The sequence below is a fragment of the Osmerus eperlanus genome, chromosome 20 (assembly GCF_963692335.1).
Source record: "Osmerus eperlanus chromosome 20, fOsmEpe2.1, whole genome shotgun sequence".
Taxonomy (NCBI): Eukaryota; Metazoa; Chordata; class Actinopteri; order Osmeriformes; family Osmeridae; genus Osmerus; species Osmerus eperlanus.
In genome coordinates this window covers 6,756,350-6,780,280 of record NC_085037.1, presented here as the reverse complement: position 1 = coordinate 6,780,280, position 23,931 = coordinate 6,756,350, and the positions used below count along the sequence as shown (strand labels likewise).

The 23,931-nt window shown below is 42.1% G+C and overlaps 2 protein-coding genes across 3 annotated transcripts; one reads left to right on the top strand and one right to left on the bottom strand.

Moving 5' to 3' along the window:
- Positions 1 to 381: 381 nt before the first annotated feature.
- ndrg1a (N-myc downstream regulated 1a) lies at positions 382 to 9,539 on the top strand. Of its 2 annotated transcripts, XM_062486485.1 has the most exons (15): positions 382 to 489; positions 902 to 937; positions 3,862 to 3,967; positions 4,299 to 4,419; positions 4,798 to 4,860; positions 4,987 to 5,047; positions 5,490 to 5,576; positions 5,761 to 5,817; positions 5,949 to 6,052; positions 6,246 to 6,308; positions 6,407 to 6,458; positions 6,831 to 6,878; positions 7,312 to 7,347; positions 7,662 to 7,713; positions 8,139 to 9,539. In XM_062486485.1, the coding sequence occupies exons 1-15, from the start codon at positions 433 to 435 to the stop codon at positions 8,396 to 8,398; spliced, it is 1,203 nt and encodes a 400-aa protein (XP_062342469.1). In that variant the 5' UTR covers positions 382 to 432; the 3' UTR covers positions 8,399 to 9,539. The 2 variants fall into 2 exon arrangements, with proteins under 2 accessions (XP_062342469.1, XP_062342470.1); XM_062486486.1 differs by lacking the exons at positions 382 to 489; positions 902 to 937 and adding an exon at positions 3,048 to 3,209.
- Positions 8,983 to 15,107, bottom strand: ccn4a (cellular communication network factor 4a). Its single transcript, XM_062486487.1, has 5 exons — positions 14,797 to 15,107; positions 12,868 to 13,153; positions 12,295 to 12,549; positions 11,670 to 11,863; positions 8,983 to 10,325 (listed from the first exon to the last, which is right to left on the bottom strand). The coding sequence occupies exons 1-5, from the start codon at positions 14,842 to 14,844 to the stop codon at positions 10,023 to 10,025; spliced, it is 1,086 nt and encodes a 361-aa protein (XP_062342471.1). The 5' UTR covers positions 14,845 to 15,107; the 3' UTR covers positions 8,983 to 10,022.
- Positions 15,108 to 23,931: the final 8,824 nt, after the last annotated feature.

Here is a 23,931-nt window from a genome sequence, read left to right as displayed (position 1 = left end):
TTGGGTCCAAAACAGCATCATGATCCCCAGCATGTGGAGTGTTGTGATTTCATTTCTCACTGTAGAAATGCCAAGTAGATGAGATGTTCTTGTCTGTGTTTACTTGTATAAAGCCTGGTTCACAGTGTTGTATGTCCAACATGGCTCATGAACAAACTCAAAACCCCTTTGCAACCTTTTGCATTGTAAGCTTTTGTGGCCAGAAAGACAATATCCACGTTTTCTGTAGAAAACACTTACAAATGCATATTTTGCTGCAGTTATGGAGGAGAGGAAGCTGATTTTAAATCCAAGTTTGTGATCGCAGTGAGCAAAAACTGACACTGTTTGCAATTGGTTGGTCGAATGGAGATATTTTCCAGCTGTCACAGTGTAATGTGCAACATTAATATTTTCGTTTTAACTCTCCAGGCTTTCTCAACTAATAGAGAAATGGATGATATCCAAGTTGTTGAGTCCAAGCCCCTGCTTGTTGACAGGGAATTGCCGGTAAGTGAATTGAATTGAATGATTTATAAATAAGCATTCCTAGTTACAGACACTGTCCAATTTAGTTTCATCATTGTCATAATGTTTTATTTGTATACTTTAGTCACATTTGATTGTACTGCTTGCCTGGTTACCAGTGTGGAACACTTTGGGCTCACTGTGTTCTGCTGCACCAGTGAAACTGAATCAAGTGCACCTCAATTTTATCAAGAAAAATCATAGTGTCGGTGCCCAGCTCAGATTCCTGATGTGATACTTTATTCAGTTATCCCAAAAAGTCATGTATAGTTTATATTGTAAGTCAAATGTACACTGTATTTTATTTCAGAATGAAACCTCAGGATTTACAGTACAGTTAATCTCTATAGCCTTGGTTAACTTTCCATCCTGTTTCTCTGCCCGTCTGTTTCAGGGTTTAAGGGAGGCTATACAACAACTGGTGATGAAGGTAGGTTCTCGCATCCGATGTTCTTGTAGATACACACAGCAGTACTGTATTCGCAAGAGATGGAGCTGGCTACTGTAAAGTGTACAATGTAATTTATAGCGCCATCTTGTGGTTATTCAAACCGACCCTATTAACAATTGAAAGCAGTCAGAGCCATCACACACACAAACATGACATGCAATCAAACAGAGAGAGCCTTCATGAAATTCAATCCAACCTGTACTGCAGTATTTCCAGTGTAACGGTGTAAAAGTTGTGTAACAATGTAATAGTTGTGTCACAGTGTCTACTAACATGTCTGGAAGTCAGTTGACTGTCCTGAGGTTTCTGCCTGTAGTGTTAGAGTGGAAGTTGTCCAGATCAGCAGGGTATCTCTTGTGCAGCTTACCATCTCAGGATTAGAGTCCTTGCAGGTTTCCAGGGCAAACGTTTATGCCCTCCATGTGTCTTACTTAGAGCCTCTAGTGACGCAGTTTACAGACCAGCTCCTCACCTCAACTCCTCCAGCCATCTGGAGCGCATACACACACACACACACACACACATACTAACACGTAGCCCTCATCAGTTATCTCTCCTAGTGAGACAGCATGTGTAAAGGTATTTGTGTATGTATACAAGGAGTAGGGCAGAAAGTCTTTGTTGTTTACTTCAGGTCTTGCAAATAGGTTTTGTGAATGAGGTTGCCGGCCGCTGCCCTCGGGGAATGGACCCTGGTGGAGGGAACAAGTTACTGCCATGACTGTATACCACACAGTATTTTATAGTGCTGCAAAGTACTACAAATAGGACTTTTACATTAGAGAGTATCTGATTGATAGGTTTCTGCTCTATCACTGGCCTTCCAAATAATTATTAACAGTACAACATTGTTACTACAGCACTGCGTAAAAATATAATTATCCTACATAGTAGTTAAAGTACCGAGCTTCTATTCTTATTCCAGTGCATTTGGCGAACTGATGGAAAACAGTATGTTTCTGCCCTGTCAATTAATTGATTGAGTTTAACATGGTGCACTTCACAGTTCAGCCTACTATTACAGATGTTGTCCCAACATACACTTTCTAGTTCAGGTATTGCTTTGTCTATCTACTTAACTCTGGGTTGTAAGAGTATCTGATTTGAATTGGTTTCTGCCAAGTCACTGTCCTCTCACAGCATACCAGATGCATCTTGCCATGTGATCCCAATACTACTTTACATTAATGTAATTCCTTCCTATCAGAAGGATTTAAGTTTTACTGTACTTTAAATCCTAAGACAATTAACAATTGTAACAATATAGTTTAAGTATTTTTAAGAACATTTCTTTAAAATGGATAGATTCATTACTTCCAAGTAGCCAACTAGTTTAGATGGTTAATGCTTTTTTGAAGTAGTTTATTTTTTTCTGTACATTCTTGCCCACTATGGCTCGGCCAATCATCAAACACCTTTTTTAAAACACGTTTCCTAATGTTGTATTGGTAAGAAGGGGAATCCAAACCTCTCGCTCCAAAGTAGTGACATTCGGTCTTGGCGTGTTACTGCTTTATTGATTGTTCTCACAGCATATCAGATGCACATACCATGCGATCCAGATAATACTTCACATGAATGTATTTATTTCCTAGAAAAGGGCTTTAAGCTCAAGCATATTCATTGTTACTCTGAGTTCAGGATGCTGTTGATGTCCATGTTTCCAAGGCTAGGGCCGCATGAGAATATGTAGGTTTGAATAATTGTTTTCAGCGCATCCGTGTGCTTCCGAATAACACATTTGTCTTCGAATACACCCTTAAAGACTTATTTTATTTAGCATTTACTGTTATTTTGTTATGTACACTTTACAGTATAATGTTAAGGAAGTGGAAAGTATATTACATGAATATTTGTGAGACAGCTTCGAAAGTCATATCATGAATGCCCCAACCACCATGACTTGCATAGAACCTCAACAAATGAAATTTACAATGCCCTGCTGGCTGACATTGGCTGATCCAATTTAAGGATCTCTTCAGCTAGAATTAGCTTGTTTTGACCAGCCTGCAAAGGCTGACGGGAGGTTCAGGGGCTTATGCACTAGTAAGCAGCATGGGTATAAAACACCACTCCCAGACCAGTGCAGGCACTGAAGTACCCTTCAGAGGCTTACCACTTATTGGATCTATATCTCAGAAGTACCACTACTACTATCCCACTACTTGCGAGCCACAATCAACAACCACTAGTAAACATGGTTCTGGAAGATTCTGACATGGACATGGTCATCCCTGAGATTGAAGTCACTGTAAGTCTGGCCCTTTTGCGAAACTTTTTTACAATTTATGTTTTGCATTTTTGTGGAACTTCTTACACACTTAACTTCAGATTTTGATGTAGTACCTTGGGTGTACAGCTTAAGGCCAAAAAAAAAAAGATGGTTGTATTGATGCAGCTACGGTTAGGGTTTTTTCTTGGCTTGGTGTCAGACAATATTGAGTGCATCGAGACCAGCTTCAGACACAAATGGTCTTAAACTATCTGTCCTCCACCTTCCCCTGCCCACATGATCCCTCATCCAGCAGAACCTGCCACTTTACCTATATCTACACTGGTTATTGCACTGAATATTGTACAGATAATTCCAAAAATGTTACAGATATATGTTGAGAGGTGCGGGACCAAGAATTGTTACAAATGGCAAACCTGAAACTTGGAGAAGGTTTGAAATAATAATACATTGGATTTAAAAAAGTTGAATGGGTGTCATGGATTACAGTTCATAAATGATTCAGGAAAATACATAAAACTGTAGCAGTCATGATAGAGTAAAACTACAGGAAAAACATTGTATCACCCTTGTTTTTTGACAGCTGAATGGTGGCTTTCAGTTATGTTTTTTAAGGATTATTCTCTGAAACATTGCTGAGGACCAGCTAAGCAAGGTTTCGTTTTTCTAGGAGCATGATGTGGAGACTCCCCACGGAAGAATCCACTGCACCATGAAGGGGGTGCCCAAAGGGGACAGACCAGTCATCCTGACCTTCCACGACATTGGGCTGAACCGTAAGTCACACTATATATAAAGATTCAGAGTTTTTCCCTTCCTGGTTATCAGTGTTAATCTATGGGTTTCTGCAAAGCCGTTTGTGGCATCGCTTATAGAAAGGGCTGTACAAATAAAGTTTGATTTTAATTTGATCCCACCCAAGTTAGACTTTGAGAGAACACCCCAGTCTCTATATTTGATTTCCCCCATCCTAACTTTCCAGCGGACTCTCAGCCAAGTCCTGCTGAACCTACTGTACATCATGCCCCAGAGTGAAAGGGGAGTCCTCAAACTACCTCTGTTCCACATAATTTACACCCGGTCCCTTACACCCTTGTCGTTTTCCAGACAAGACCTGTTTCGACTCACTCTTCAATCATGAGGATATGCTGGAGATCATGCAGCACTTTGCTGTGTGCCACGTCAATGCCCCTGGACAACACGAGGGTGCCAGCACATTCTCCACCGGGTGAGGGCATCTTCCTGGTTAGCATGGAATGGAGGCCAAGCTGTCTGTAACCTTTGACCCTTACTGACACAAACACACACCATAGGAGAGCCTGGTTAAGTTGCAACCTACTTTAAGACATGAGTTGATAAGGCGTTCCCAGAAAGGGCAATGTGATTATCTCCAGTCCTTCTGATACCTTTGATGGTTCAGTGTTCATGACCATCTACAACCTGGTGGGACACCTCCTATCGGACCTGAATTGTATAGATAACCAATGGCAATAATAGATAAGAACATTGTAAGACCATAAAAGATGAGATGGGATGTTTATGTAAACATGATAATGTGATATATGAAAGTACATGAGAACTCAATGTACTTTTTTGTCTTTTTCAGGTATGAGTACCCATCCATGGACCAGCTGTCTGAGTCTCTGCCTTTGGTCCTCAAACATTTTGGGTAAGTGATCAAGCTAAAAATCTGCCAAAAGGTCCTGTCCAGAATTGTCTTCTGTACATTTCAGGAAGGTTTCCGTTTCTAAGCTGTAATTCGCTCTAAATGTTCCGCTTTGTCATGTGACCACAGGCTGAAGAGTGTGATTGGCATTGGCATTGGAGCTGGAGCCTACATCCTGACCCGCTTCGCTGTGAGTTTGACATCCTCTTAGATTTTCTTTTTTTTTTCCATCATGCTTCACAATTATTAAGTTTTTCAATCAAACAAGGATTACAGAACCTCCACTTGGTGCTGATTTTGGCAGAAAAGCTTTGCTTATTGCTCTAGCATGCTGAGCTAAAGTCTTTGGAATGTTCTAGAAGAGCTCAATAGCAACATGGGCCTCTGTGGGAGGGGGGCTGTCTTTGTGGGGGGTTCTCTTTGTTGATACACAGCTGATGCACACTTTCAGGATATCTTAACTCTTTGCTAAGCCTCACGGTCATTGACCCTAGACGTTTACGTAATAATTGTCTGAAGCTTCTCTCAGACATACAATTTCACCATAGACAAACGTCCGATAAAGCCTTGCCAAAGAACTTTATGGAACTTTCACGTTGGTTTAATTGGAATGTTTTTTTTTTGTGTTGCAGCTGGACTACCCAGCCATGGTGGAGGGGCTGCTGCTCATCAACATCAACCCATGTGCTGAGGGCTGGATGGACTGGGCAGCACAGAAGGTAATCACCAAACCACATACCTGCTGTGCACATACCTGTCCACAAATGCAAAACCAGTAAACTCAGGTCACTACAATGCCATTGGCCTCAAGTTGTAATTTACAGCACAGTCTAGCAAGTCTGTTACTAATTGACAAAATGTCAATTAGTAACAGATCATGTTTGTCTTCCAATGTCCTTGCAGATCACTGGCTGGGCCCACGCCATGCCTGACATGATCATCTCCCACCTGTTTGGAAAGGTAAACCTTCTGATGCTGAACCCACATCACATGACTTTCTACCGCTGTTTACTGTAATACACCGGTTGGAGAGCACGTTGCTATGACGATGAGGTCACAGAGTGTAATCCCTGTTTGTTTGTCGTTTACAGGAGGAGATCCACAACAACCTTGACCTGATCGCCACCTACCGCCACCACATCACCACCGACATGAACCAGTTCAACCTGCAACACTTTGTCAAGTCTTACACCAGGTACATACACAATCGTATTTCCCTTCTCCACACAATAGACCACATAAACTTATGTGTCTACTCTGCCCAGTTAAGCCTAATCAAGTGCTTCATTCGCACTACACATCCAAATCCATAAATAATCCTGACAAGAGTTACTTTATTGAGGTGATTTGTTTGAGCTCCCCCAACAACCCTGTGTTTACTCCTACAGCCGAAGGGACCTAGAGATTGAGAGGCCAACCCCTGGGGGCGGTTCCACCGTCAAAACTCTCAAGTACGTTTCTCACCCATCAGAAAACCCCTTATGTTTGATAGACACAAATTGGCTATATTTCCCAGGTGTGAAATGAACTGCCCCTTCTGCCCCCTCAGGTGTCCTTCTCTTCTGGTGGTTGGGGACAGCTCTCCAGCGGTCGATGCTGTGGTACGTGCCAGCCCAACCCTCTTTAGTGCTTAACCCTTTTTCAAATCATTAAGATGTGTGGCTGCACAGCACAGCGTAATGGTGCGTTCGATCTTTCCATTCACCAAGGATAACGCAAGGTGTTAGATACACATCTAAAAGTTAACCTGTTTTTCCTGACTTGTTTGAGACAAAGGGTTATTTTTCTTTTTTTAATAAAACTATATACCAAGCATCTGTTATTGAGTACAGTGGTTTGAACACAGTGCCCAAGTAGGTCTTTAAATGTATATTGAGTTTAGGATTAAAGCCCTACAATTGCAATACATGCTTTGATTGTTCAGTTAAATGTTTGACAGTCATTGCTCAAAGAACTGTTCTTTGCACCCATAGGTTGAGTGCAACACCAAACTGGACCCGACTAAAACCACACTGCTCAAGGTAAGTGTCCTCTGCCGCTATCTCATTAATGGTTATTAATAATTGAGCTGCTGATAAGAGTCCTGTAGCTCAGTACTAGTGGGTAACTGATTAACCTGTGCTGGGTTCACTCAGACCTCCAGGCTCAACCCTCAGGCCCTGGCCCCCCCCGGTCAACCCCAGTTCACACTGACCAACCTGCTTATCTGGGTCATATGTGCCCTCAGCCTAAACTAACGATGCCATTAAAGTCTTGAGACTGGCATTTTAGTGGGCGCTAACTGTCAAGAGGCTAGTGGAAGACTGCATGGAGCATTGCCTGTTGGGAACAAGGTGTAAAACAATGGCTGTTGAGTTGTAATGAGGGGTAATGGAGAGTGACCATGTTTGGCTGTTTGTGTTATCGTACTAACTTGCATAATAACACTCTCCGTTTCCCTCTTTTCCCCTGCAGATGGCTGACTGTGGAGGCATGCCCCAAATTGACCAGGTGTGTTAATGCCCTTCTTAACTCTTGTTTATGTGTTCAGGCAGGATGGGACAAGATGGGAAGAGGGGGTGGGGTGGGGGGGATAATGATCGGGGTGGTGGGAGGGGGCTATGCCCAGCTTCACTTAAGAGCATTAGCGCCAGCCAACAAGCCAATGAGGGTAGCAAGTATTAATACCCAGCCTAGCACCTGCTATCAGCAGCTGCTGTTTTTTGCACTCAGTATCACTAATTCTGGGAAACAGGACTGTGTCTGTCAGTGGAAATGTAAACAACCCTGGATGACAACTCTCTCTGTGTTATTGCTCTCTCTAGCCTGCCAAACTGACAGAAGCCTTCAAGTACTTCATCCAAGGCATGGGATACAGTAAGTACACACTCACTAGTATGAACCTACCAATTAACATGGAACTCTGCTTCCTTCCAAGGTTTAAATTGAGGCATGAAAGGCACACATTATGATCAGTGAGATGTGTACCATGGTACATGAAACACACAGAAATAAACATCCTCGGATTATGTGTGAAGGGAAGCATGTCTGACACCTAGTGGTGATATTAATACCTTCACCTGCAGACTTGATCAACATTCTGGTGTCAACCTGTGGGTGCCCTCGAATCACTTGAGGCACACTGCTCTCCACATGCTCTGAATTACGACTTATTAAAGACACCTAATAACCTATAATCCAAAACCATCAAGGATACAGAAGAATGGCACTTTGATGTGATCACACCACACATGTTTAGAATTAGAATGACTAATGGAGGTATTTTCCTCCTCCTTTCCAAGTGCCCTCCGCCAGTATGACCAGACTGGTTCGTTCTCGTACCGCCTCCGGTTCCAGCATCACCTCCTTTGAAGGCAATCGCTCCAGGTCTCACACTGGTGACGGCAACCGGTCTCGCTCTCACACCAACGATGGCAACCGCTCGCGGTCCCACACTACTGATAACCAGCGTGGACGCTCCCACACAGACGCGCCAATGGACGGCTCGGGAAACTGCAGCACAGAGCCCGCGGTTCTCAAGTCCACTGAAGTGTCCTGCTAGGCTGTGACCCCCCCCACCCCTCTACCACCACACCTTGTGACCTGGTGTCCTGTCCCATGCCCTGGGGGTCCTGCTGCGGTGCCACTAACCACACACACACACTCTTACATGCATATGCACATACACACACTCTCACATGCATATGCACATACACACACGCGTCTTTGGATTTTGCTGGCAACACCGTATCAGAGAATATTGGAGAAAGCTGTGGGTGTGAGCGCAAACAAAAGCTTGTACATTTCAGTCTTTTTAATCTCCAATTTTATCTGTTTCTTTTTTTTCTTTTCTAGCTGTTCTGGTTGTGGTTTTTCTTTTCATTGACACAGCTTTCTCAAATATATGATCAATTCTGTCTGACTGTGACTGTTTATCATTAACTTTCTTTTCGTTGTGTAATTACTGTGTATATGAAGGAGTCTTTAGACGTGGAAGAGAGGCAGGTGAAAATGGCAGTTTTCTTTCTTAAAACTAGCTGTTCTATCTTTGAAACGAAGGGACAGAATCAATAAGTATCATGTATAGAACATTCCTCTGTTTTACAGTGTGATCCTTGTCATTTTCACAATTGTTTTTGTTCTATATCTATTTTTGTTCAAGATCAGTTCATTTAAAATTGTTCTTGGTTCATCTGTTACTTATCCCTGTCAAACTCTCAAATCAAAATGATTGTAGAAATTCCTTAAGAACATGTGCTAGGCTTTTCGCTAAAAAAAGCAAAAACTTGCATGAAACAGCTGTTAAGTTGTATTGCTTTATTAATCAATCACAGCATCAGGCAAAAACAAATTTTTAATACACATTTCTATGATTATTTTTATGCAATTAAGCACAACAGAACAAACATGTGCCATCAAATCCTACGCTGCAGACTTCATGCTCCTTTGAAGCAGTGGTTTGGAGAGGGTAACAGTAATGCATCCACATTTATTGAAGGATAATTAGCCATAAAGCTTTAACCACCTTGTACTTGTCTAATCCTTCTTGTACTTGCACTACATCAGCTTTGAAGACCAATACAAACGTAGCTTTGTAAAGATGCACAACTGACTAATGCTGTAGACAAAGAAGCATTAAAGAAATTGCATAACGGTTTGTATTTATTAAAAAATTTGAAAAAAATAAATAACTTGGAACTGACCCTTCTGTCTTTATTTCCCAATTGTTTTTGAGTATAGCTATTAAATCTGCTTGGTCTTAACACCTCACCATCTCTTACTAGGTAAATTCATTTCACTAGCTCTGAAACTACTACATCAGTTAGCTACAAGATTTTATAAAAAGTTTGTCAATGTCAGTAATTTAGTATTCCAGATATACATAAATAAATCCCAAAATTATTCATAAACTTTACTGGTGAGCTAGTATTGTCAAAGCAACCTGCATGGTACTCTGATTTGAAGACGGCATGTTTTACAAACCTTCAGTTTGTAATTATATTTAGAATAATTTTTAATTAACAATTTTCCATTAGGAAAAAAACTCTAGAAAAATCCCATTGTACAAAAAATACTTGCAAAATATTGCACAAAATGCAATATATCACATACAACTGAAAACACAAAAAAGGCCCCTCCAAATATAAAATAGTGAGTAGAGCCCTAACGAACAGGATTGACATCCCTCAGTTCGCAACCCCGGGGTAACCGTAGTAGCTCTCCAGCCCAGCAAAGATATCATTGGGGTTTCTGCAGCTGAGGTTGCAGAAGCAGGCCTGGATCCACATGAGCGGCCATGTAAACACAGCTCCGCTGGGACACTCAAACTCCACCTGGATGGTCTTAGACTTGTAGGGGATGCAGCAACGCTGGTCTGAGGGCACACATACACCACAGTACTTGGGCTGGTAGGCCTTCCTGCTGATGCAGCCTGAGAGCGTGAAGTTGGCTGGCTCCTCCCTGTAGATGTGCAGGCACTTTTTCCCTGGCTGACGGGGGCGGGAAAGAGAAAGAGGAGAGGTTTGATTAGAAGCCCTCACCGATGCATTCAGAATTAGTTTGACATATTTGTCCTCTGTCCTTTTCCTGCCGGCTCTCCCAGCTGAGACCAGGGGTTGGCACGACAACCGCATTACCCAGACTACCCCCCGTTCAGACTATCCATGCGTTATCAACTGCAGCTGGGTTAATAGGACCAGCTGGGAGAGATCAGTGTTGGGATTATTGAGTCGGTATGAGACTGTGCCGTTTGGTCTTCTTAACAAATAATTTACGAGGATTATGGAGAAAGAAGGGGGCTATTTAATGGAACCATGTCATACACCGAAACAGCAAACATGACAGGTAGGGATGGGGGAAACTAAGCTTTCCAAAGCAACAAGCTATTTGAAACAATTGTGTCAAAAAAGTAGCGCTTTTTCGAAGCGTTTCATACATCTTCTCCATAGGGACATCTGCTGGTCAGTTCATGGTATGGCGACTGTATCGAGACTTGAGTCTCACAATCGTCATCAATTTGATAAATAAAAGTTATGTGACAAATGTTTCGATGTGCAAGTGTCAAAAATATGTTATCATATATCTTGTTGTATTATAAACACCGTAACGTCTTTGCTACTTTACATTCATAAGATTTACTTTTAGGTTCTAATTTCATTATTCACAATTGGAGGTAAGTGGAGTAACCCTAACCCTTGTGGTAAGAACGCTGCCCCTTAGTCTAAGATAGTGAGATTGAAACCCTCTGACCTTGTTTTAGTGGAAGTATATGCTGAATGAATACATTATAATTTGATATTGTAGACTAGCGGCTAAGGTTTTGGAACATGCTTTTGCAACCGGGAAAGGGATGGCCACATTTGAAGGCTGGCAAAACTAGAGAAAGATGTATGTGCTTGTGTACACCTACCCACCTACCTCTCACATCTCGCATCTGTATAGCTCTGTCTATCTAGCTCTGGCAATCTATCTGTCTCTGGCTCTGTCAATGAATGTATTCTATAGCGTCCGTGAATATGTCTCCTCTCCATAACTTAGAAATATTAGTGATTTCTGATGTCTTAAGCGTTTGAATAAAAGGCAGTTTGTCTCGGACTGTAGCACGACACTGTCAGCTGCTCGTGTGACGTCCCAAGCTTCGACAGGTGATCACATGTTTTTTGCCCATTTGAAGCCACGCTCGACACGTTTGTGTCGGTACCAATTGCCTCGAAAGGTCGATACCGCTTTGTGAGCACGGCTTTGAGCGTAACATCACTAATGACAGGGAAAGGGTGTGTGTGTGTGTGTTTTGTGCATTTCATGATGACAGTGCATGTACAAGATTGCTGCACCTTGATGTGCTTGGTGATGTCCACATCGCAGGGTCGTAAATTGCAGAGGCGTGATTCCTGGGTCATCTGGCAGCGCTCGTTGGCATTGGAGATCCTCAAGGACAGTCCTCGGCCACATGTCTTTGAGCAGGGGCTCCAGGAGGTAGTCTGGGTAATGCAGTTCTTATGCCAGCTCCTGGTCTCAGCTGGGAGAGCTAGTACAAAGAAGGGGAGGGACAGAATCTAAATACTTAAAACATATTCTAAAACATGCATCTGTACTCTTTGTGTAAGAGTGCAGCTGCTATTTGTATCCCTCAGTTAGACAAACATCTACTTCATTCAAGTTTCCCTCTGGCTTGGTGTACTTGGACTATGAATGGCTGGAGACTTGAAACCTTCCAAAAATAATAGTATGACTGAGTCCACAGGAAAGGCTTTGGCTAATCCTAACAAACACACCCTAACTTCTAATTCATCCTGGACTTGAAACTATCTCGCACCCTCTTATCCAGAATCACACACACACACACACATTGATCTGAAACCGAACGTTAGCCAAAATCACCACTGTTACTTTGGATTGCGTGTATGTGCTTATGTGTCAGTGTGTTGATGTCCCATGAGCCTGTCCCCTACATCATACCTTCCACGGCGTGTCGTGGGTTGGTCTTGCGCCCCCTCCTGGCCTCGTCACAGATCCACTCCTCGCAGCAGCGCCCAGGGATCTTGACCCGGCGGGGCGTCTGACACCATACCCGCGGTGGCTGGGAGTCGTTGCAGAGCGCCACGCAACCGATGGCGCCATTTACGCAAACACACTGGTACTTGCAGTTGGGCTTGAAGCTCTGGCCGTTGCGGTAGATAACACCATCATGCTCACAGCCAGTGCCAACCATATCTGGAGAGCAGGTAAGGAGGCACTCACAAACCATAGACAGACACACACAGAGTAGCAGGACAGACTATACTTGAATACGGAATAATCTTCTCCAATTCAAACTAAACTAAATATATCGTTAGACATTAAAAAAAGTATTTATACTAGATATTTTGTTTATTTAGTCAGTTAGCTTCATCTTTTTGGCATGTTAAACATGATACAGTATCATACAGTAATATTACAGTACAATATGAACGCGCTAGTTGTTTTAGTTGACTGCACGTCTACTCGTTGTGTTCAGGTACAGGTTAGGGTGCGTTGGTGAGTGACACTTACATGCACACACTCCTTTTTCGTACCTAGGCTTGTCAGAGCTGTAGTCACAGTACAGTCCCTTATGGTAGTCACAGGTGACTGCCTCGTTGCACTCTTCTCCAACCTGCCTGGCGCAGGTCCTACAGCACTCACAGCCGTCCATGAGCAGGCTGACCCCAGGAGGACAGGAGGGGGTGCTGTGGGGACACTGGCACGGCCAATGGCAGTACTGCGTTCTGTTGTAGAGCTCGGTAGTGGTGGGGAGCTCGGCTGGGGTCGCCACGGTGGTGGAGGTCTGGGAGTAGGCCTGGGGAGGGAACAAAGCAGGGGGGGGTTCATTTTATTGTGCCAACCCTAACCCTTCTAAAGGATTACGGCTCTGATTTCTCTGTGATGTGCCCTGCAACAAGTGTGTGCCCTAAGATATTTAAACATTTATGAATATGAAGTATATCTGACAATAAGATTGAATGGCTTAGTAACTTCCTCCTTGATGCTTTTGAGCTCATTCAAAGAATACTGGAGAGGCCTGACAGTTTTGACATGTTCACTTGGTACCTTCCAAATGTCTTTGCTGCAGCAATATGCTTTCAATATGTCAGGTTTCTCTCCCTGTGTGAATTGCCTCGACAAACTAATGTGCGCTCAAGCCAGGATCAAAAACAGAGGAGTATTACTGCACTTCTGAACAGATGTTTTTTGTGAACAAGCCATAGGGGACTGCTTAACAACATAACAAAGGTTGCCAGGTTAGTCTTGGAATAGTATGAGTCTCTTCAGAGAACAGGACAGCCTTCTGAGTCATCTGTGCATCAATAACTTGACTTGTGGCTTTGTATCTGTATTTTGAGATTTGTAGCTTATTTTCAAGAAACTGTGTATTTTTGTTTTAAACATGGTGATGGGTTAGGGTTAGTCTGACCCATAGTTAGTCTGACACATATTTGGCAAATAATGTAAATTAGCTCAGTCTTAGTCATGCCACCGAGGTCAACTTCTGGGCATTTCTGTCTGCTGCCATTAGGACCTGTTAATTCCACAATAACAACAACCACGTTTACTGCAGCTACAGTAACCTACAGCTATGTACTACAGCCAATTTGGTAGGGGTTTAACAATCGAATGATTTTAATCATTTAGTTCAGGGGGGCATTGCAATTTCGCAATATCACTACAAGTATGCCTAAGGATATTTTCCTCGTGGCTTTATTGAGAAAAGAATACGATTTGATAAGGTATTAAGTAAATCCCGGTAGACCTTTTAATATCCTAACCTTTTTACTATGTATGTGAGGGAACAGGTTTTAGACCTTTTGCACAGCACATTTAGATTAACTGACCCATTCCATCGCCCCCTAAAAATAGGTCTCGTGGGCGTAGACTACCTATGTGCCTCTTAATGCGTGGCAAATCGATTACATATCTAGTGTACAGGTCCAGAGTACAATAGCCTACATAAGAAAATAGTAAATATATTTCAATGAAAAATAGAAAAGACCGTCGTCCGTCGAACTCTCAACTATGATACAAAAATGTAAGCGTCTGTCAGGAAAAGCCTCGTGAACCAGAACTAAATGATTACGTACAATTAAAAAGTGAAACGTGGAAACTATCCCTGAATAACCACAAGGAGGCAGCTCTCTATAGCAATAAAACCACAGGGAGCCGACTGCACTGCAGAAAGTTTCACAGGAGGTGACATTATTGTTTGAAATATCGTACAAATACCAAGACACCTAACTATAGCCGTATTGTGCGACATTTTAACAGAAAATACAAATTAGTTGGCCAAGATAACTGCGCCCGGTGGACGTGCCTTTCTTTGATCAAAATGTAGTCACATGAAAACGAGACTCTTAAATATGTTTATTTCATTATTTTAAGAAAATAAGAAGAATTGGGTTTCTGTCAAGTTTATCTGAGATAATCTACTTATGGTGCAGGTCTCACCTGTTGCATCCCGGCTGCTATGAGAATCCACACCAGGAGCCAACTCATCACTGATTAGGAGTTGTAAATTCATCGAGTCCAGAATTAGTCCCTTACTAAAAACAAAATAATTTGCTCTCCATAAGTCTCCAGCATTGTAGCTGTGTGGCTGTCATCTCCATGAGCGCTGTCTCTGTCCCGTGAAGGGAGATGATATTAAAAGCTCCGTGGTGCTGACGTCAGGTCTAAGGACGAACCCCGCAGTTTTCCCCCTGGCAGTCGGTTCTGCTATTTCCCCTCCGCTCCACTCTCTCCCGCTGCTCCTCACGCGCGTGAGCCCGCCCTGAAATAAGGCAACCACCGGTGGCCGAGGCGTGTCTGGTGAGCTGCGATATCTATCACAGCTTCGCAAAACATAAATTTTCTTTGATATAACGACATACCTGTACATAGTCTGTGGTAGAGACGTTTCAAATAAAACTGGAAACGCCAAGAATGAATCCACTTTCCAAACCTTGAGGCTACTTTTTATATGGTGCCATGCAACGTTTTGAGAAGTCATATAGGCCTAAGGACTATATGGAAAAGGTTCACTTGTAGTTCGCAGTAGACCCAACTTCAAGGATGGAAATTCATTAGGTTGTCTGTCTGTCTGGCTCACAGATGTTCAATCAAAATCACACTGATGTCATGTATTTTCATGTCCATTAGGCCTATATTACTTACCAAAAATCCAGCTTTAAATGGTTTTGTAGTTAGATGACATAGTTATCTATTTTGGACCTAGAAAATGCCAGTGGTTTATAGCTGCTACTTTGGAAAATGGCTGAAGGCAAAACAATGTGATTATTTGAAAAGCAGTCATTACACACATGTTGAGCACACGCTCCAACAAACATATTAATTTCTCACTTCAGCCACAAGTCAACACAGTGATAAAAACCCTCTTAAAATGGGACTCTGTTATATTTGTCTGATGCAATACCAGGAGTAAAACACCAGGTACAGCCACATACAATTACACTTTCCCTACAGTAACTTAACATTTTAAATGATTCTGCTTGTTACAAATGTATTGCACTGGGTTACGTTATGAGTAACAGGGTAATTACGCTGCTTGTCCATCCAATCCAATCTTTCAATTATACAACTGTAATATTGATAGATTGAAATATTTGATAGCCTAATTTATAGTAGTATTAATTAATTTATCAGCAGTTTGCTCAGTCCCTTCTAAATAAATTAAACCTGCACAGTTTCCCCCGTGTTTACATGTTTCTACTCTCATTATGAGTTGAGGTCTTTCTACTGTTTCAGCCAACATGATTGTTATCAAATTACAACTAGCCTACTAGTAGTTGTAACCTCAGAACACAGGCTGCATACTGTATATGCTGATGTAAAAATGGTTGAAGGTTAAAGTTTGTAATTCTTTTCATCCTCCAACCAACATCAGTATTTAGAGAGCAAGCTCTGTAGCATGTATAGCTGTCTGAAACAGGTTGTGTATTGAGAGAGGATATGGCAATCTCAGCTCAGTCGTGTCCAGTAATTACAGTCTTTATATAGCTAGCTGTGGTCAGGGACCTATACCAGAAAACATCTCCCATAGTTTAAGTCTGCAGGCCAACAGTGGCTAGCTATACCAGAACAGACATCACATGGTGACCGTTGTTTACACAGAACGTCCTCACCTGTTGCACTGTAACTGTGAGCTTGCACAGGCTGACACCGTGACACTCATTATAGCTCAATTACCTTCATCAGTAGTTTCAGTATGGCTGCGGAGATTGTGGAGATTTTAATGATTGCGATGACGGTTAGTACAAGTTTAATTCCGTTTAATTCCATTATTTTCAAATGTTCCCAATACAATGATAATTATTCATCTTATTGGCTCTGAGCCTCAAAAGCAAAGAATATGCTTCTAATTGGCCATAGCATATGGGCACATGCAATTATGTTTCAATTTCTTGTTAAAAAATGTGTATAGCTTTTTTTAATAACATTATTAAAGTTCACCAGCTGGTCCTCCAATATATTCATGATTAGACGTTCTTGCTGTTCCTGCTGTTTGAATAGCCTCCATCCTACTGTTTCTTATGGTTCAAGGAGCTTGACTTGATAACATTTGTCAAAGTATACATGGGATCCGTCTGGTGCCTAGTTAATAGATGTCAGTAAGGACACTTGGAAAACAACTTCAACAGGGATACCTAGAATCCCGAAGCGAATCAGATAGTTAACAATAGTGACTGCAGTCTTTAGGAACGTTAACTTCACATAATTTGGCTGATTGTCCTTATCGGTTCAAGTGTGCATCCTTGGCATCCAATCGTGTTTGATTTCATTTTCCAAAATGTCCACAGGCTACACCCGTTTGAAGGTTCCACAATGGATTACATGTTATGCTCACTTCACACCATGCACTGACTGAGCTCCAAAATCCATCTGACTTTGACAGTGAAGCTAACCAAGACTCTTACACACAATTATGCTATAATGCTAACAGGCAGGATGCACCACTTGCTTCAAAATGCTACGCTAGCTGTCATTCCATACTTCATCTTAGTTTGGTTAGAGCTGCTTCTGTTCATCAGAAGTCCACTGTTTATACAAGAATGACTAACAACTGCTATAAAAACCAGTGGTCCAAGAGAATTACTCAAAGATCACAGCCAGTTTTATGTCACACTGTAAACCACCCTTGTCCTCTCCATGGCCTTAAATGCCAGGCACTGGCATGTATGGAACTGCAAACTCAGTAGCTAATTACACTTAAGGGCATGTGGTAAAAAATCAGTCAAAATACCCCCCGTCCCCACTACCAGTACTATCCAGTACACACACACACGTATACGCACACAAACAAACACACATACAAAAAATGGTCACCAGCTGAGATTCATATCTTTCTTCTTGATATAGGCATTAAAGGGCAACAGTAACACTAATGGACTTTCTTGTCAAACCTAACACATTGTGTCTTTATAAAGCATTCCACGCTTTGTTTGTCTCCAGAGTTTTTGGCAGGCGAGCGGTGACCTACACAAAAGAAGGGTTTTAGGAAGCTGCCAGGTTCTACAATAGCAAAGCTTTCTTACAGCACACTAAAGGTCTGTCACAGACTCCATACTGAACAAAAACTGGCTGTTTGGGCACTGGTGTGTGTATGAAAACCGTTGCTATCCTGGTGAGGTGCGTTACGTTACAGAAGCTTTGGCAATTAAATACAAGCTGAATGTCAGCCATACATCAACCATGGGGTATTTACGCACAAGGCTTTGAACAATATGTTTTAGACATGCCACTAACAATATCACGTAAAGACTGACAACACATACAACTCCTAGGATGTGAATCCTAAAGCAAGTCTGTGATTGAATGAGTTGTCAACATTCACCTTAAATTTACCAAGCCCAGCCAAACCAATCATTTTTCTAGGATGCCTGCATTCACCCTAGATGTGACTTAGCCTGGGAACATGACTTTAGCTAAAGGAGTTTCCATTACAAGTCAGTGACTGGTGCTAATTGATGGGCTTCTAGTTTTACTGAGGCACGACATTGTCAGAGCTTTCAACAACTACTTATCACAATCTCTCTTGTCAGCCTGCAGGTATTCATCTGAGTGGCAGAGGACAGTAACCTCTAAGTGTTAGCAGCCACACAGTCACCATCACTGTTGTCTCTACCCAACCTCTCCTAATCCTGCCTGCTTGAGGGAAGAAGAGCTTTGGATTTCTGAAGTTGACATTTTCTTCATTCCGCATTGCCTATTGAAGATATTGCGCAAACTGAGGCAAATTACCAGTTTCCAATGTCGTGTCATGTTTGAAATGTTTGAAAAATAGCCACAAGATGCCTGAAATTTATGTTGTTTATCTGATGGTTTTTTTGGGGGGTGGGGTGGGGAGGAAACCAGAGGGATGCAGACACACAAAGTATCTGTTTCCCTGTGCGGTCCTAACTATCTCACATCTGCTCTAAGTAATGCCAGAGGTGCTTGGGGGGGTGGAGGGGAGTCTGGGATCCATCATGGCTGACTTGGATTCTTTCCCTCCCAGAGCCAAAAAATAGGATTTGGCTGAGCTCACGCCTGGAGAACCCGCAGGAGCCAAAATTACTTTAGTCCAAAGGCCGCCAGTCTTACGCAATCACAGGCCCACTGAGACAGTTGAGACTTGGCTGAGCGTGGTTCATTACAGGGAAGTAGACATGCCTGGATTGCTGCCCATGGCAGACCAGTGCTAGCTGGTGAGGTGTATTAGCCATTTAGAACTCTAGTATGACAGTGACAGGTTGTGTTAGTAGATTAGAAGCAGGTCAATTTAGGAGGGACGTCTTGACCCCTAATAGATGTTAATGACCTGATGAATTCCACTGTTAAGAACATCGGCCAGGAATTTGAGGAATGCTTGAGAATGGTAGGTATTTCCATCTTACTCAAGATTTTTAATGATAGTTGCATAAGCAGAATACCATACCAGATATGGGAAGACTGCCGTTGACACGTATGTTTTTCTATCTTGCTTGATATAGTTCTGGACAACCAACCCCTAAAAGTCAAACATTATGGAGAACAAGTCCAAACCCAACAGAAGCTGAAGCTTCAACATGAATCTTCCTGCCTCCTGAGGTCATGCCTACTGACCTAAAGTTCATTGGTCTCACCTCTCCATGCCCTCCTTTACGTATTTTAAGTATTTTAAATTATTTTATTGTCCTGTCACGACACCTTCTAACCTGCACAGAGTTTAGACCAACGTCTAGAGGCAGTTCCCACATGGGCACGCTCAGACAAAAATGCCAAAACTCAGCTGTATGCATCATTTCCTGTCGGACCTCCACACCTGTCATATATACTCTTCTTCAGTTATCGGCTCAGAGTACATTCGGATGATGGCTATGAATGTACATATGTTCCAACATATTTGTATTTATCGGTGTTAGGTGTAGGCAGTGCCTTGGATGCAGAACTGATCTTAGACCAGTTGAAACTCAGCACGTCCAACATTCAACAGACTTCTGAAGATAGAAGATTGATTGGATTTAGATATCTTGAGATGTTGACTCCAGGATCCGTTCATCGCAGGGTCTGGAGAACTCAGACACACATCATTGACTACAAATCAAACGGTGTATAAATTCCGGGGATGTCTAAAAAAGATTAGCCTTGGATCGTTTCTCAGAAGTAATAAAACTAATAATCCTCCTGGAAAGTTAGCAGTTAGATAACTATTGAAGCTATCCTGTGGAAACAGTTCTTGGACAGATCTCCTTTTTTTCTTGTGCCTGAAGAGGTACACTAGCTTCCCTTTCTAGAGAAACTACACAAGACAGCTATTGAGCCATTGCACTTTTAAAGGTTATACAAAGCAATCACCTATCGGTAAACACTTTACTGAACTTTTAAGTAGACATTCCTCAGAGAAGACAATGACAATGATAGACTATGAAAGGTGAATGGAGAGTTGCACGGTTATAGTATCCATGCAATACATTTCAGATAATCCACATATTTATGTTGAACACGGCTTTGTGAAATTCAATCCTGTAGGATGGCATTTATATTAGGGATGACACAAACAGCAACATGATTACACAAGGCATTACAGATTTAGAATCTTTAAGGGAGTCATCGCAGGGAAGATGCTTTTACTTGGCTTAAAAGTGTTGTGGGGTGTGTGTGTGTGTGTGTGTGTGTGGGAGGGGACGGCATCAACTTTCACAGGTGCTCGGTCAAAACATTTTAAAAATAGCCTGTAGTGCAAGATTAACTGTGTAATATCAAATAAATGGTGTAATGACTAGGTAATGGGTGATGACACAGCAATAACACAGATTCCAATCTGGCTCCTAAGGCGGACTGACTGGATCTTCTGGTGCAGCTGCTTATTATGGGCTGGGCTGGGCTGGCATCGCAACCGATAGTTACCTTCCCTGGACTTGAAGGCTGGCATTATCCCTAGGCCATTATGAGGCTGTGCTGTGTGTTGCAGAGTGTGTGTATGTGGCTCCTAGGACACTGTACACAGGTGGCTCTGTTATAGAAACTGCTGTAATCACAGGGCGCAGAGCACTAATCCCACCCAGCCATTAGGACCACTTTCCCCAGCCTCAGGACCTCTGACACACACACACACACACACACACCACAGCGCTCCCCTGTTTCAAAGTCTTCACTAGTATTGATCTTCATCGATGGGGTTATCGCGCTTGGCATAATGCGTTCACCTCAGCGTCTTTCCAAGCGCATCTTTATTGAAATAGACTGGCTGTGTATTGTGTCGCTGACACGCGTGACGGAGAAGGATGATCTCAGAATCCTGCCACGCATTGTGTGAGCACCACCACTCACAGCAGCATCAGGTGCTGTCATGCTGCTGGAGGTTGCTCGGGGGATTCGCTGTGTACAGAGGTCAAGAGGAATTCAGCAGGATGACACAATTCCCCAGAGGTTTCATAGGCTCTCAAAAGCAATTTAGAATGGACTTTAACCATGACTTTAATGGTAAGTCAGGCCCAACTACACTCCAGTGTTGAATTACCCCAGAAAAAAAGCCTCATACAACAGTCATATGATGTGTGTCAATGTGTGTGTGTTTTCTGATAAGGTAACTATAAATAGTTACCTTATCAGAAAAAGTGAAACAGAAACAGAGAAAAATAGAGAGAGCACGCATGGTAAGTAAGTAAGTACATTTTATCTATAAAGCACACTCTAACACAGCAAAGCTGACCGAGGTGCCGAACAAAAGCACAAAAAAATCACCCCAAAATGGTGGTGATGACAGCTTCAGTATTACAACTTAGGCTTACCTATATTCATTAACTAGGCTACACAGATCATGGTGAGCTCCACTGAGTGGTAAAGGGATTTCTCGGAAGATCTTCGAAACTTTCTAAATACAGATAACAATACAGACTTACACACACACAAAACATATTCTGATTGTGTTTATTTGAGCTCTCGTCATGGCCTTGTTCCGTATTTACTGTAAAACAGCAGCCATAGCCACACTAATTACAGGTATGACTGTTGTTGGAATGTGCATCGTTTTGAGGAAAAACGGAACAATGTCGACTGTGACAATCCTCAGTGTTTTTACATTTTAGCTCTTGAAAGGAAATCTGGACAAACAGAAAGCTCACAGACTACCAGAACGTTCCTGGGCAACCTTCTTTCTTCCACATTAAGGAGAAAGCCTTTTAATATGGACATGTCTTGATATAGATGACTGGAAATAAAAGATGAAGGAGATTCTTTGCAATCTATAAAAAGGCATGTAATTTTAAATGGCGGATGTGGGACTAATTTCTTCTTGAAACGTTCAAAAATGCCTCCTGAGTCCAGGCTAAGAAAGGAACATCTGACTAGCGCCACCGCTAGCTATCATAGGCCAACACTAACCATAGGCAGCACCATCTGTCTATAGGGTACAGAGACAGAGAGACGGCTAGTGACGGATAAAGAGAGTAATAAAGAAACAGTCTACAAATCATTTACCACCTTCAAGGTTTAACAGACACTTGTCTGCCACATGTCTTGTAAACGGGCAACAAGACGGTCATCATGAAACCCTGTTGGACTGACTCCCAGAGGGAAAGAGATCTCCACGAGTGCCAAACAAACGTCATATTTACGACAGAACACCTGTTGGTCATGTTTGTGAGCTTTTTACGGGAATCAATAAGTCATAATTATGGTTTGAAGCATCCTATTTAATCTCCTGTAGTCCTTTTAATCTTTTGTAGATAAGTATGCTCATAATACCATACTCGGTTTGACATGTGTGGCTAACTCCCTAGACCCAACATATTGTATGAGATGACCAATATGAACAGACAGGAGGAGAGAACCTTATAGTGGTCTGCCACACTAAAGGGTGTGTGGTAAAAATGCAACCAGTTTCAATACAGTGCAACCAGTTTCAATATAGTAACTACTATATAAAATAGAAGTAAACAAAATAGAGAAGTGTATCAGAATTAGAACGTACTTCTTCTTTGGTTCTTGTTTTTTGTTATTGTCATTGCAGGTCTTGGTTTTTGCTGTACAATGTGCAAGTTCAGTCACACACATCCCGATTCATCCAAAATCAAATGTGTGTTAAATAATTCACTCATTCTGATCATTTTTTCTTGCTGCTGTTGGTAAAGTAGTTTCTCTGAAAATAATAAATAGACACTACTTTTTAAAATCTATGTATTCTTAAGAGTTAAGCTGACATTTGACCAATACATTCCAATATAGTTCAAATGAAACACAAACCATGGTTTCAATAATGTTATTCAGTAGAGACCTGGAAGTATCTCCAAGAGGCCAGAAATGTCACTTTTAAAGCCCTCTAGTTTATTTCAGTGCAAACCAAAATGAGCACTTCCTCCTGGTGAACCACAACTGTTACACCCCCTCTATGTGATCATGTGACATCAGCCAACACCCAGCTCACCAGCATGGAGGAGGAATGGACTGCTGCAGGCTGCTGGGTTCAGTTTATGGCTTAGAATGAGTCCTGTCAAAGGGGCAGTGAGTTGTCAAAACAGTGTAATTCTATCTCCTCTCCACCAAAGGCTATGCCCTCTGAAAACATTACTGGACCACCTAGTGCATGAGCAAGACTGCTTTCCGGTTGCACTGCCAGTCATTTGGGTTTGAATTGGCAATGGACACGTTTTTCCTTTCTGTCTTTTTACCCCTCTCCACTTGCAAATTCCATACATTTTGCATGCATGTTATGAGACAGAATGTCAGTGTGTGTGTTCTGAAACTTGTAATGATACCCCATTCAAGGCACTCCTTTGCATTTCCCATTGTTGCCCATTGTTCATGAGAAACATGTACATTTCCATGTAAATGTTCAACAGGTTTTCTATTTAAGTTGTTAAAGCTATTGCAGCATTAATTAACCAGTTGATTGTAGGGAGGGAGGTCCGTCCTGGTAGTCTGCTAACCACAGACCTCCTGCAGTCTGGCGACACAAAAAGGTGGCAACAGCTTGCTTATTTCCTAGAAGGGAGCTCATGACAGTTAGAAACAGGACTGTCCAATACATTCATTAATAATCATAACACACAAAATCTGTCTGAAAAATTGATAGGACAAAATGTAAAAGATGTTTACTGGTTAGAAGCTCTTTATTTTCTGTCTTTG